The sequence below is a fragment of the Mesoplodon bidens genome (assembly GCF_964165515.1).
Source record: "Mesoplodon bidens genome assembly, chromosome: 10".
Taxonomy (NCBI): domain Eukaryota; kingdom Metazoa; phylum Chordata; class Mammalia; order Artiodactyla; family Ziphiidae; genus Mesoplodon; species Mesoplodon bidens.
Window position 1 is genome coordinate 7,480,739 of NC_138172.1, and position 13,626 is coordinate 7,494,364.

At 40.7% G+C, this 13,626-nt stretch overlaps 1 protein-coding gene across 4 annotated transcripts in view; it reads right to left on the reverse strand.

Moving 5' to 3' along the window:
* FANCD2 (FA complementation group D2) overlaps positions 1 to 13,626 on the reverse strand; it is a 58,619-nt gene that overhangs the window by 29,843 nt on the left and 15,150 nt on the right. For 3 of the 4 annotated variants that reach the window (XM_081245751.1, XM_081245752.1, XM_081245754.1), the window contains 7 exons: positions 13,037 to 13,137; positions 12,546 to 12,654; positions 12,284 to 12,319; positions 7,856 to 7,999; positions 5,842 to 5,976; positions 4,254 to 4,385; positions 2,230 to 2,340 (listed from right to left, as the gene is read on the reverse strand). In XM_081245751.1, coding sequence (XP_081101877.1) covers positions 2,230 to 2,340; positions 4,254 to 4,385; positions 5,842 to 5,976; positions 7,856 to 7,999; positions 12,284 to 12,319; positions 12,546 to 12,654; positions 13,037 to 13,137 — 768 coding nt within the window. The remainder of the gene's footprint in view (positions 1 to 2,229; positions 2,341 to 4,253; positions 4,386 to 5,841; positions 5,977 to 7,855; positions 8,000 to 12,283; positions 12,320 to 12,545; positions 12,655 to 13,036; positions 13,138 to 13,626) is intronic. The other variant, XM_081245753.1, reaches the window with a different exon arrangement.

Consider the following 13,626-nt stretch of genomic DNA (forward strand, 5'->3'; position numbering starts at 1 on the left):
CAACATCATTAGTCATCTGGGAAATGGAAATCAAAACCACGATGAGATACCACTTTTCAAACAGTAGGATGGTTAAACATAAAAAATAGAAAATAAGTGTTGGTGAGGATGTGGAAAAATTGGAACCCTCAACTGTTCATGGGAATGTAAAATGGTACACCCTCTGTGGAAAACAGTTTGGTGGTTCCTCAAAATGTTAAACACAGAATCATCACCTGACTCAGAAATTCCACTCCTAGGTATGTACCCAAGAGAAGTGAAAACAGGGACTCAAAGAGATACTTGTACATCAATGTTCATAGCAGCATTATTCAAAATAGCCAAAAGATGGAAAAAAGCCAATATCCATCAATGGGTGAATGGATAAACTACTTGCAGTCTATAAATACAATGGAACACTATCAGCCATAAAAAGGAATAAAGTCCTGAGATATTCTATAACATGGAGGAACCGTGAACACATTATGCTAAGTGAAATAAGCCAGACACAAAAGGATAAATATTGTATGACTCTATTTAAATGAAGTACCTAGGTGATGCAAATTCATAGAAGTATATTAGAGGTTACCAGGGTGTAGAGAAAGGGAATGGGAAGTTATTGCTTAATGGGGACAGAGTTTCTGCTTGGGATGATGAAAAAGTTCTGGAGATGGATAGTGGTAGTGGTTGCACAACATTAAGTCAATGTACTTAATGTCACTGAGTTGTACACTTAAAATTGGTTAAAATAGTAAAATTTAGGGCTTCCCTGGTGGCGCAGTGGTTAAGAATCTGCCTGCCGATGCAGGGGATACGGGTTCGAGCCCTGGTCCGGGAAGGTCCCACATGCCGCAGAGCAACTAGGCCCGTGAGCCACAACTACTGAGCCTGCGCGTCTGGAGCCTGTGCTCCACAACAAGAGAAGCCACCGCAATGAGAAGCCCGCACACCACAACGAAGAGTGGCCCCCGCTCACCGTAACTAGAGAAAGCCCACATGCAGCAACAAAGGCCCAATGCGGCCAGAAATAAATAAGTAAATAAATTTATTTAAAAAAAAAAAAATAGTAAAATTTATCTTACGTATATTTTACCACAATTAAAAAATAAAATAGGGCTTCCCTGGTGGCACAGTGGTTAAGAATCCACTTGCCAAGGCAGGGGACACGGGTTTGAGCCCTGGTCCAGGAAGATCCCACATGCCGTGGAGCAACTAAGCCCGTGCGCCACAACTACTGAGCCCATGTGCCACAACTACTGAAGCCCGTGCGCCTAGAGCCCGTGCTCCACAACAAGAGAAGCCACTGCCCTGAGAAGCCCGCGCACTGCAACGAAGAGTAGCCCCCGCTTGCCACAACTAGAGAAAGCTGCATGCAGTAACGAAGACCCAACGCAGCCATAAATAAATAAATTAATTAAAATAAAATAAAATAAAATAATGATGTACTTCTATTATTACTGACATGAAGAAATCGTCAAACTGTACTGCTAAATGAAACAAGCAAGACACAGAACAAGAGGGTAAGGTGTGGAATATAGGTATACAAGTAAATACAAATTTGTTAATTCTCAGAACATCTCAGAAAGCCATAAGCTAATAACAGCGATTGCCTTTAGAGCACCAGATGCCTAGACGACTGAGAGGGAGGAGACATCTTTCACTACCTTTCTATACCTTCTGAATTTTGTACCATGCGTGTATATTACCCAGCCAATTAATTTTAGTTAAAAAAAAAGTGCTGGTTGTTCAAAGTCACAGGCCAGTATGGATTACTGCCACAAGGTGGCACTAAAGATATAAAAGAGCTATGAGTTATGATTCCAACCTAATCTTTAGTTCCTTTGCCTGGCTTTTTCAGTGAATGATGCCCACAAATGAGAGCAGGCCCAGATGGAGTTCACATTAGATGGAGATGTTCCTTAGGGAACAAGGGAATTCCCTGTGTCCCCGTGGCACTCAGTACAGTACTTGAGTGGCTTTTCTTACTCAGTTTCATAATTAGCTGATTAGACTCATTTTCACCCTAACAGACTAAGCTCCTTGAGGGCAGAAGGTCTAATATATACCTATCATCTCAGTGCTTGGGACACAGTAGACACCTAATGTTTGTAGTAAGAAAAGAATAAACACATGCTAGGACTACAGCTATGTACTCTATTTCTACCACTACACAGGCTGCAGTAATTTTGTTCAGCAAATTTCAATTGAAGAGGTTTAAAAGGTTCTTTCTCAACACACTGCCTCTTATACCTGGATGTGACTGCTGGCTTCATGCTGTGTGCTAAATGCCAGTGTGCTGAGAATATAGAAGAGTTTTCGTATTTGCTGGGGTGACATATTATCCAGATAGTCTAGAATGCCCTGGGAGAAAAAAATGCCAATGATGAGATTAGCAAGTAACATTTTTTCCCTTTAAATAAAAAAATTAAAATCCTCATAAGAGGCACACACAGATAGCCAGGAATCTGTTCCACAAAAGCTTCAGTTCTCTACAACTATACTCAGAGCCCAAAGGGTTGATGTTCTGCTTAGTCATGCTAACATACCTCCTCCTAGTTCCCCTCTTTTTTTTTTTTTTTTTTTGCAGTACACGGGCCTCTCACTGTTGTGGCCTCTCCCGTTGCGGAGCACAGGCTCTGGAGGCGCAGGCTCAGCGGCCATGGCTCACAGGCCCAGCCACTCCGCAGCATGTGGGATCTTCCCGGACCAGGGCACGAACCCATGTCCCCTGCATCGGCAGGCGGACTCTCAACCACTGCGCCACCAGGGAAGCACCTCCCCCTATTATTTTTCTCCACACTTCCCTTTTTCCTAGTGAAAACAATATTTTGCCAAAAGTTATGTCTCTGACCTTATTTCTCAGCTTCTACTCCATGAATAACTTATTCATCCTCTAGAGATATGGAAAGAGTCACAGGGGAACTACTTATTTTTTGACCTTGGGCAAAGCCTCAGTTTTCTCATCTGTAAAATGGGGATAATAGGGCCTACACAGTTATCTTTCAAAGCCCAGACTTGATTATGTCAAACCCTCATTAAAAACCTGTAACAAGGGACTTCCCTGGTGGGGCAGTGGTTAAGAATTTGCCTGCCAAAGCAGGGGACACGGGTTCGATCCCTGGTCCGGGAAGATGCCGCAGAGCAACTAAGCCCGTGCGCCACAGCTACTGAGCCTGCGCTCTAGAGCCCATGAGCCACAACTACTGAAGCCCGCACACCTAGAGCCCATGCTCCACAGCAAGAGAAGCCACCACAATGAGAAGCCCACACACAGCAATGAAGAGTAGAGAAAGCCCACGTGCAGCAACGAAGACCCAACGCACTAAAAATAAATAAATGAATTAAAAAAAAACAAAACTTGTAACAAGCTCCCTCTTGTCCATAAAATAAAGTTGCAACTCTTTAGCATAGTATTTAAGATCCTTCATAATCTGGCCCTGTCCTATGTCCTCACCTCCCGCGACCGCTCACTTTATCCTATCCGCCAACCATGCTAATCTACCTATCATCCCTCAGGCACACCGTGGACGTAGGTAGTGCCAATTTGCTTCTGTTCAAACTGTTCTCTGCCTAGATGTACTTCCCTTACTTTTTCTTGTCAAATCTCTATCCTTCAAGAATCACTCCAATGTTATCTCTTCTTTGAAGACTTCTCCAGTTAATTATTCCTGCTCTGGTATATCTACAGCACGTTATTAGAGAATTCATCATGTATTTTTAGTGACTTACTTATGTGTCTTACTTTCTATCATCAAAGGCAAAGACTAACTTTTATAGCCACAGCACCCAGAATAGAGCCTGGCACATGGTTAGGTAAAAACAAGTATTCAGGCGACTTCCCTGGTGGCGCAGTGGTTGAGAGTCCGCCTGCCGATGTAGGGGACACGGGTTCGTGCCCCGGTCCAGGAAGATTCCACATGCCGCAGAGCGGCTGGGCCTGTGAGCCATGGCCGCTGAGCCTGTGCGTCTGGAGCCTGTGCTCCGCAACGGGAGAGGCCACAGCAGTGAGAGGCCAGCGTACCGCAAAAAAACCCAAAAAAACCCCCCAAAAAAACAAGTATTCATTGAACGAATTAATACAAAGATAGATGAGTTATTTTTTCTATTATTTGCCCCATCACTCTCACCTCCATTATCACCTGCTTCTACCAATCACAGTGCTCAATATCTAGAGTACAAAATAAATTGCTGTTAACTAACATAGATATCAGGTACCTCTCAAATATATGCAAGAAAGAAAAATGATTCAGTATGTCAATGGTAGGACTAGTTACCTTCACAAAGACAGCATTCAGCCTCATAGCAGATGGGTTTAGAACTACCAACTCTAGGAGGACATCCAATGCAGTATCAACTTCAGCTTCGTTCCCACTGCAGATATGGGTCACTAGGGCACCAATCACTTCCTATACAGAGAAGAGTAAACAGTGTGAAGCTAAAATATGGTATGGTCATCTAAAAGAGGTTCATGCCAGAGCCCATTCCAATCTAAAAGAGGTTCATGCCAGAGGCCATTCCAATGTCAACTTGGTTAAAATCCCAACCCACCCAATCCCATCGTCTAATTCTATTAACTAGTTTTCATTAATGTTAGATTCAGGAGGTTTAGGATTATGTCACTCTAACAACACTACCATCCAGTCTTCATTTATTTCCCATAATTTACCAGTGAGCACTGTCTAAACCCTCCTGATTTTGCTCCTTGGCATAGTCTTTTTCTTTTCCTTTTTCTCATATGGGTTAAATATTACCCATTCAGTTATGGTTGTACTTAATCTATTGAAATTTACTGAAAAGGTGGCACTCAAGGAGCTAAAGGTTTTTACGAGTTAGACTTGTATGTTTCAAGTAAACATGGGTCATGATGTTGTCTCTAAGACATTAAGACGATTCCCCCCAAAAGTTTTAGATGTCATTCTCCTTTCCTTTATACTGCTGCTCCACACTGCGTCACATGGTTTTCTCAAGTGCAGTACCTATCTCATGCCAGCTAAGTCTATAGCTCTGTTTTTTTGTTGTTGTTGTTTTTTTGCGGTATGTGGGCCTCTCACTGTTGGGGCCTCTCCCGTTGCGGAGCACAGGCTCCGGACGCGCAGGCTCAATGGCCATGGCTCACGGGCCCAGCTGCTCCGCGGCATGTGGGATCTTCCCGGACTGGGTCACGAACCCATGTCCCCTGCATCGGCAGGCGGACTCTCAACCACTGCGCCACCAGGGAAGCCCCTATAGCTCTGTTTTAAATTTAAAAAATTTTGTCTTCATTTTTAAAAGTTCCATTCAAATGTGCTTTAATGTTGTTAATAAAGGTATAGCATACATAAACAATACAAAATAAGATACTTTGTTCTTTGTTTTTATAATCACTTTCCATAAGTACAGCCCTCCCTGACTGGATATGTGCTACTAAATATGGTGTCCCGTGTTCATGGGAACAGGGTTAGGCCCTCAGGCATTTCTCCTTCATTTCTTTTCCACCACTTTTTTCTAGAGAACAACTCCAGGATCAATTGGCAGTTGATTATTTAGAGCTAAGTTTAAAACTGCCATTACTGTACTGTGAAAATTGCACGATAATCCCAGCCCTTTAAGCCAATGTTTGTTTGAAGCAGACTGGAGCTGGACCTTATTTTAGACTCAGAGAATTTTAAAGCTCAAAACACAGAGTTAGTTCCTCAAGTCCAATCTCATTTTGAGACTAGGACTAGAATTAAGATTTCCCAACTCCCAGTTCAGAGTTCTTTCTCCTTCAATGCCTTCCAAACAAGAAGAAATAAAAACATCAGATCACATGCAAGTCACCTGGAATTGCATTTCTTTCCTTTTCCCTGTTCCCTCCTTCCCAAAATAAACATTTCAACATACCTGCTGGCAGTAAGTGTCAAAAAAGTTAAATGCATATTTGTATAGGAGACTGCCAAACAAAATTATGCTCTGGTCTAGGGAGTGCAACAAACTCTGCGCCAGTGACAAAATGGATGGACAAACATCCTTAAGAACCTTGAGGAGGGAAGAGTAGAGAGAAATGAAGCTGTGGGAGAAACTTAGTTATCACAGCATCTAGAGTTGCTATTGCTAACCCTACTAAGATGTCAGAGTTCTCCCCAATTCTCATTTTAACTTAAGGAACCTTAATCTTTGTTTTACTCAGAATAATCCTTCACCATTCTGAGTTTCTCTCAGGGTCAGTGAGATTCAACATACGGGTAAGAATTGACCTGTAAGCTCAAGGAAGTTAAACCACAAGCCTAATAGCTGGTAATCTGTTCCTATCTGCCCAGTTCGGAACTAGAATCCAGATCTCCTAAATCCCAATTTCCTCACTTAATCATACTGCCACACTGGGGATATAGCAGGTCTCCTCTGCCTTGGTTATGATTTGAAATCAGTCTATAAGGTTCAATGCTAACTAATCTGATTTCTTTTAAAGAACATCAAAAGGAGAACTGATCATGTCCTACCAAGAAGGTAGTAGGTGGACATTAATGGAACCAGAATAAATAATCAGTTATTAAGTCCAGTTTCTTTACTGATATCATCACAATTAAAAAAAATCTTAAATTAAGCACTGAAATGGATATATAATGCTTTACTCAGGAAAATGAAATAAAAAATTATATATGGTTTCTGCCCTATGCAAAATTATAGGCCAAAACATGTATCATAGCAGAAATAAGCACAGAAAGAACTGTAAGATAAAAAAATACAAACTTTAAATCTATTCCTAAATATAAAGTCTATTTATGTACGTATGTATGTACGTATTTATGGCTGCATTGGGTCTTTGTTGCTGCACACAGGCTTTCTCTAGTTGCAGCGAGCGGAGGCTACTCTTTGTTGTGGTGTGCAGGCTTCTCATTGTGGTGGCTTCTCTTGTTGTGGAGCTCGGGCTCTAGGTGCGAGGGCTTCAGTAGCTGTGGCTTGCTGGTTCTAGAGCACAGGCTCCGTAGTTGTGGCGCACGGGCTTGGTTGCTCTGTGGCATGTGGGATCTTCCCGGACCAGGGCTCGAACCCGTGTCCCCTGCATCGCCAAGTGGATCCTTAACCACTAAGCCACCAGGGAAGCCCATAAATATAAAGTCTTAAGACGCAGCTACATATTCTCATTAGTTCCTAAGTCAGGTCCTAAACCTCTGGTTCACCCAGTTTTCTAAGAAGGTATATACACTATTAATATCCTGAATATTCACCTGGAAAACACCATTCCTAGATTATAGAATTCCAATTCAAATGGTTTATATTTCAATAGGAATGATCATCTCAGGGTCATAGTGTTAAATGGCTAAATAGTGATGGTTCAATAGATACAAAATTATGTCTCTATTAGCATTCCTCTGATCCTGTTATACTCAGGGGTTTTTAGAAACTACTTAAAACAGGATACAGAAGGCAAGTTTATCAAAGTTGCAGATCATAGAGAGTTAGACAATTAAAATGATTAACATAAAATTAAGATTCAAAAGTCTCAATGGGCTTGAACAATGGGCTGAAACTAAGATGACATTTTATAAGGGAGCTGTAAAGTTTTCTATTCTAGGTTAAAAATAAAGTTATATAAGTATGTCATTAGAAGACCTGAATTGCAATATTTCCTATAAAAAAAGAATGTGGGGTTTGAGTCTAGTAAGTTCAACATAAACCAATTTTGTGATTTTTGCTAAAAAGATGAAAACCGATCTTAGTTTGATTTGATAAACATCATAATGTCTCAATCAAGGTAAGTAATAATCCTACTATGTTTTGAAATATACTGAGCTCCCTGCCAAACATCTACACCCAGCAAAGCTGGTGATGCCATCATTCCCACACTGGGTAGGAAAGGTTAAAACGACCTCTCTAAAATTTTAAGACTAATGCTGTCTGATTCTCTGACACTTACCAAGTAATGAATATGGAATGTACTCTGTAGCAGCTGTTCTTGAAAGCAGCCTGATCGAATCTTATTTCTTAGCACCCTCTCAATGTACTTCTTTGTCTGAGTGTTGGTGCTATAGATGATGAAAAGCATTGCCAGGTCAAGAATCTGTTGTCAATAAACATGCAACAATATGAAAACAGTTTAATAAATCAGTACATTTACTACAACAAAACAGCAGCTTTCAACTTTTTCCCATTAAAACAAAGAATACTCATTTACTCAACATACTCTCATGGGAGTACCTATGTTTTCATAAAACCCAGAAATATTTTTCAGAGAAATAAAGTGCCACAACTATTAACCACTGGTAACTTTTAAAAAAATATTGGAATACAAGCAAAAGTAGTATTATCACAGAAATAACTTTGAATAGCTTCACATTTATTATGGAAAAAAAGATTAAGTCACTTGCTAACTTCACTATACATTTTCATTATTATTAGGAAAATTACTTTGTGAAAGTTGGAGAGTCTGTAAATGTCTGTCAATATGAAAAAGGTTATATAAATTATGATGGTAATTTTCAGCACATTATATTGCCATTAAAAATGAGATAGGGGGCTTCCCTGCTGGTGCAGTGGTTAAGAATCAGCCTGCCAATGCAGGGGACACAGGTTTGAGCCCTGGTCTGGGAAGATCCCACATGCTGCAGAGCAACTAAGCCCATGCACCACAACTACTGAAGCCCACGTGCCTAGAACCTATGCTCCGCAACAAGAGAAGCCACTGCAATGAGAAGCCCACGCACCACAACAAAGACCCATCGCAGGCAAAAGTAAGTAAGTAAATAAATAAATAAATTTATTTATTTATTTATTAAAAGAGAGAGAGAGAGAGAGAGAGAGAGAGAGAGAGAGATAGGCTAGAGACTTCCATGGTGGTCCAGTAGTTAAGACTCCATGCTTCCAATGCAGGGGGCGCAGGTTCGACCACTGGTAAGGAAACAGATCTCACATGCCGTGTGGTGTGCCCCCCAAAAATATTTTTTTGCATAAAAAAATATTTTTAAAAATGAGATAGGCTATATTTTTTGACAGACATTCACAACATATTGTGAAGCAAAAGAAAGCAACCTGCAATAATCATAGTAATTCTATTTTTGTGAAAACAATATACAAGTACATATATGTATAAGAGTGAGTGTGCCTGCACTTGCACACACATACAACTTGTATATGAATAGGAAAAAATCTGGAAGAATGATTATCCATGAAGAGTGGCACAGAGAGCGGAGATAAACTTTATTTTACACATATTTAGATTACTTGTGGGGTTTTTTTCTCCCCAGTTAGCTTGTATTACCTATGTTTAAAAAAAAAAAAAAGAGGGACTTCCCTGGTTGTCCAGTGGTTAAGAATCTGCCGTCCAATGCAGGGGATGCAGGTTCGATCTGTGGTCGGGGAACTAAGATCCCATATGCCACAGGGCAACTAAGCCCGTGTGCTGCCAAGTACTGAGCCTAATGCGCTCTAGAGCCCATGTGCCACAACTACTGAGCCTGCACGCCACAACTACTGAGCCTGCACACCACAACTAGAGAGCCCAAGGGCTGCAACTACTGAGCCTGTGTGCCAAAACTAGAGAGAAGACCACACGACGCAACAAAAGATCCCGCATGCCGCAACTAAGACCCGACATAGCCAAATAAATAAATAAAGAGTTACAGCTGCCAAGTAACAGAAAAATATTTTTTTAAAAAAGAGAGATGGGCTTCCCTGGTGGCGCAGTGGTTGAGAGTCCACCTGCCGATGCAGGGGACACGGGTTCGTGCCCCGGTCCGGGAAGATCCCACGTGCCGCGGAGCGGCTAGGCCCGTGAGCCATGGCCGCTGAGCCTGCGTGTCTGGAGCCTGTGCTCCACAACGGGAGAGGCCACAACAGTGAGAGGCCCGCGTACCGCAAAAAAAAAAAAAAAAAAAGAAAAGAGATCGAGACAGAGAAGTTAAAAAGTCAAGCAGGACAAAAAAGAAAAACACAAATTACTTGGAACTCACAGAACTCAAAAGCAAAAAAACAAACAATCCAATTAAAAGATGTACAGGGAATCTGAATAGAAATTTTTCCAAAGAAGACATACAGATAGCCAACCTCCATGTAATGATGTTCAACATCACTAATCATCAGGGAAATGCAAATCAAAACCACAATGAAATACCACTTTGCACCTGTTAGAACGGCTATCATCAAAAGGACAAAAAATAACACATGTTGGCAAGGATGCAGAGAAGAGGGAATCCTTGTGCACTGTTGGTGGAAATGTAAACTGATGCAACCACTATGGAAAACGGTACGGTGGTTCCTCAAAAAAATAAAAATAGAACTACTATAGATCCAGCAATTCCACTTCTGGCTACGTATCTTAAGAAAACAAAAAACACTAATTTGCAAAGATATCTGCACCCCATGTTCATTAGAGCATTATTTACAATAGACAAGACATGGAAACAACCCAAGTGTCCATTGATGGAATGGATAAAGAAAATGTGATATAAACACACACACTCTCTCTAGAATATTATTCAACCATAAAAAGAACAAATCTTGCTATTGGCAACAACATGGATGAACCCTGAAGGCATTATGTTAAGTGAAATAAGTCAGACAGAGAAAGACAAATAGTGTATGATTTCAATTATATGTGGAATCTAAAAAATAAACAAAAATTAACTCACAAATACAGAGAACAGAATGGTGGTTGCCAGAGGTAGGGGTAGGGAGTTGGCAGGGAGTTGGTAAAGGGGGCCAAAAGGTACAAATTTCAGTTATAAAATAAATAGGTCATGGGGGTGTAATGTACAACACGGTGAATATAGTTAATAATACTGTATTGCACATTTGAAAGTTACTTAGAGAGTAGACCTTAAAAGTTCTCATCACAAGTAAAAAAAAACGGTAGCCAAGTATGGTGATGGACATTAATGACTTATTGTGGTGATCATTTTGCAATATATACAAGTAACAGATCATTACACTGTACACCTGAAACTAATATAAAATGTCAATTATATCTCAATTAATGAGAAAAGATTTTAATAAATGTTAGATGTTCTAATTAATAATAGCAAAAACAATAAATTACTTGAGACATCCCTTCACTGAAGGCCCAACGCAGACACCAAAATTCTGACAGATTATAGCAGGACAGAATACAGTTATTAAAAATAACAATAAAAGGACTGCCCTGGGCTTCCCTGGTGGCGCAGTGGTTGAGAGTCCGCCTGCTGATGCAGGGGACACGGGTTTGTGCCCCGGTCCGGGAAGATCCCACATGCCGCGGAGCGGCTGGGCCTGTGAGCCATGGCCGCTAAGCCTGTGCTCCGCAACGGGAGAGGCCACAACAGTGAGAGGCCCGCGTACCGCAAAAAAAAAAAAAAAAAATTAAAAAAAAATAAAATAAAATGACTGCCCTGGCAGTCCAGTGGTTAAGACTCCATGCTGCCAATCCAGGGGCATGGGCTCAATCCCTGGTTGGGGAAGATCCTGCATGTGGCATGGTGTGGCCGAAAAAAAAAAAAAAGACAATAAATACAATGCAGAAGCATGCAAAATGTTTATGACACAATGTGAAGAGGAAAAAAATGAGAATACAAAATTATATTTATACAATGATCAGAAATCTGTAAAAATAGCTATGCAGGAGGTCAAGGGTTATGCAATAATAAAACCGTTGTCTTGGATATTTTGATTCCCTACCCACCCTCAACCTGGCAACCACAAAAAATTATTGAGTTTTTCATTGTTTTATTCAGTATCACAGCAGCTTTTAAAATAGTCATCCAACAACTGGATAATCCAACTAACAAAACTCTACAAAACAAGAGATTCCAACTAAAGAAAATCCTTAAGGGAACCAATCAGTACACAAGAAATTCAATCACCTGTCTTCTTGACTGAAGAAAGTATCTCCAGATTTAAGACAGATTCAGTACCACTGCCCTGAGAGTAGATGGACTATTTGATTCAGTTCTGTCAGGTAAACGAAAGTGAAACATGAAATGCCACTATCTTGACAATTCCATGTGGTGGGAGGAAGGGCAATCAGACAGACAGAGGGGCCTGAATACCTAACTCATGACCCAGGCGACTCTAGTCCTCACCTCCTCATGGGAGGGGGACTCAGCTTCTTTGACTGCAACTCACTATGCCTGTTTGGAATGTTACTATTTCCCCTTATGGATATTTTATTTCATTTTATTGCCAGAATAAAGACCATCTGGCAAGTCACCCCTTCAGATTATCTTCCTCAGGCAGCTAATGTTTATTAGAGCAGCTACAAAAGTCACAGAAGGGATGACTGGAAGGAGCCAGAGAAAACAGCAGGAAGGAAAGCCAGCCAATATCACTAATTTTACATCTGCAATACTTAAAATTCATAGTACATGAACATTACCTTGTGTTCCGATACTGAGGTGGTGTTTTCAATTGCCTGGAAAAACAAGGGTTACAAAAATATTACAACACATAAGAACATTTTTCGCCTTATTCAGCATGCTCTGTTCTCTTATCTGAGAACCAATCTGCCCATCTGGCAACCATCATCTATTATTTCTACTTGACTGACTTTTAAGACTTTTATTTCAACCTACCTTTACTTACATATCTGTCACTAATTGCCACCCATTTCTTCCTCAATGTTTAAAGATCTCACTCACCTTAATCCAAGCTTCTGAAATGATTTTCTCATATCTAACAGCTGACTTTATTACGTCAAAGAGAAGAATAACACAGTCTTGACTGCTGTTTTCTTGATTTCTTGAAGAACTACAAGTAGCAGAGGGGAAAAAAAAATCATTCTTCCACTTACCACAGAGGAACCTGTAAGATCTGGGTTCCTGCTTACTAGCCACGTGCCTTAAAACAAGTCATAACTTCATGTGTACAATGGCTAGTAAAATTGTACTGCAGTCTATCTGGAATTGATCTGCAGAGCAAAGGGAGCACACACACACACACACACACACACAGATACTTATACATAGAAATATGATTTGAAAAACTGTATAGTAGTACACGATTGTAATACTACTACCACTGTTTGTAGTTGTTAAGTATTAAGATCTTCTGTCCTGGATTCAGGATAAACGTCAGAAAACTTTCCTTGCCTATGTGAGAAAAAGGGTGATAACTGTCCATGAGTTTATACCTTGTTTGTCCTTTATTTTTCAACTTGCTTTGAGAAGCCTGCAACAACGATGGCAAAATACAATGCTGCAGATCCAAATTCTCCCGAAGCTCAGAAATTACCTGCAGCAAATGAATATTAGCTGTGTTCTGCTCATTCATAGCACATAAGCACAATCTATTCTTTCAATAGAAAAACCATAACATTCTCCTAAAAGACTGAGGAAGAAGAATTATTAAATTAAATGTATTGTTGGGACTTCCCTGGTGATCCAGTGGTTGAGAATCCGCCTTCCATTGCAGGGGACACAGGTTTGATCCCTGGTCGGGGAAGTAAGATCCCATATGTCACAGGGCAGCTAAGCCTGTGCGCCACAACTACTGAGCCCACACACCCTGGAGCCTGTGCATCACAACCACAGAGAAGCCCACGTGCCCCAAGAGAAGAGCCCACGTGCCACAACGAAAGATCCTATGTGCTGCAACTAAGACCTGACACAGACAAAAATAAATAAAATAGTGTTTTACTTACTTAATTAAATGTATTGTTAAACAAGGCATTTTGAAAAAGGCAGCTGATGAAAATAGCTAATGTGAGTATAGTATGCCGTG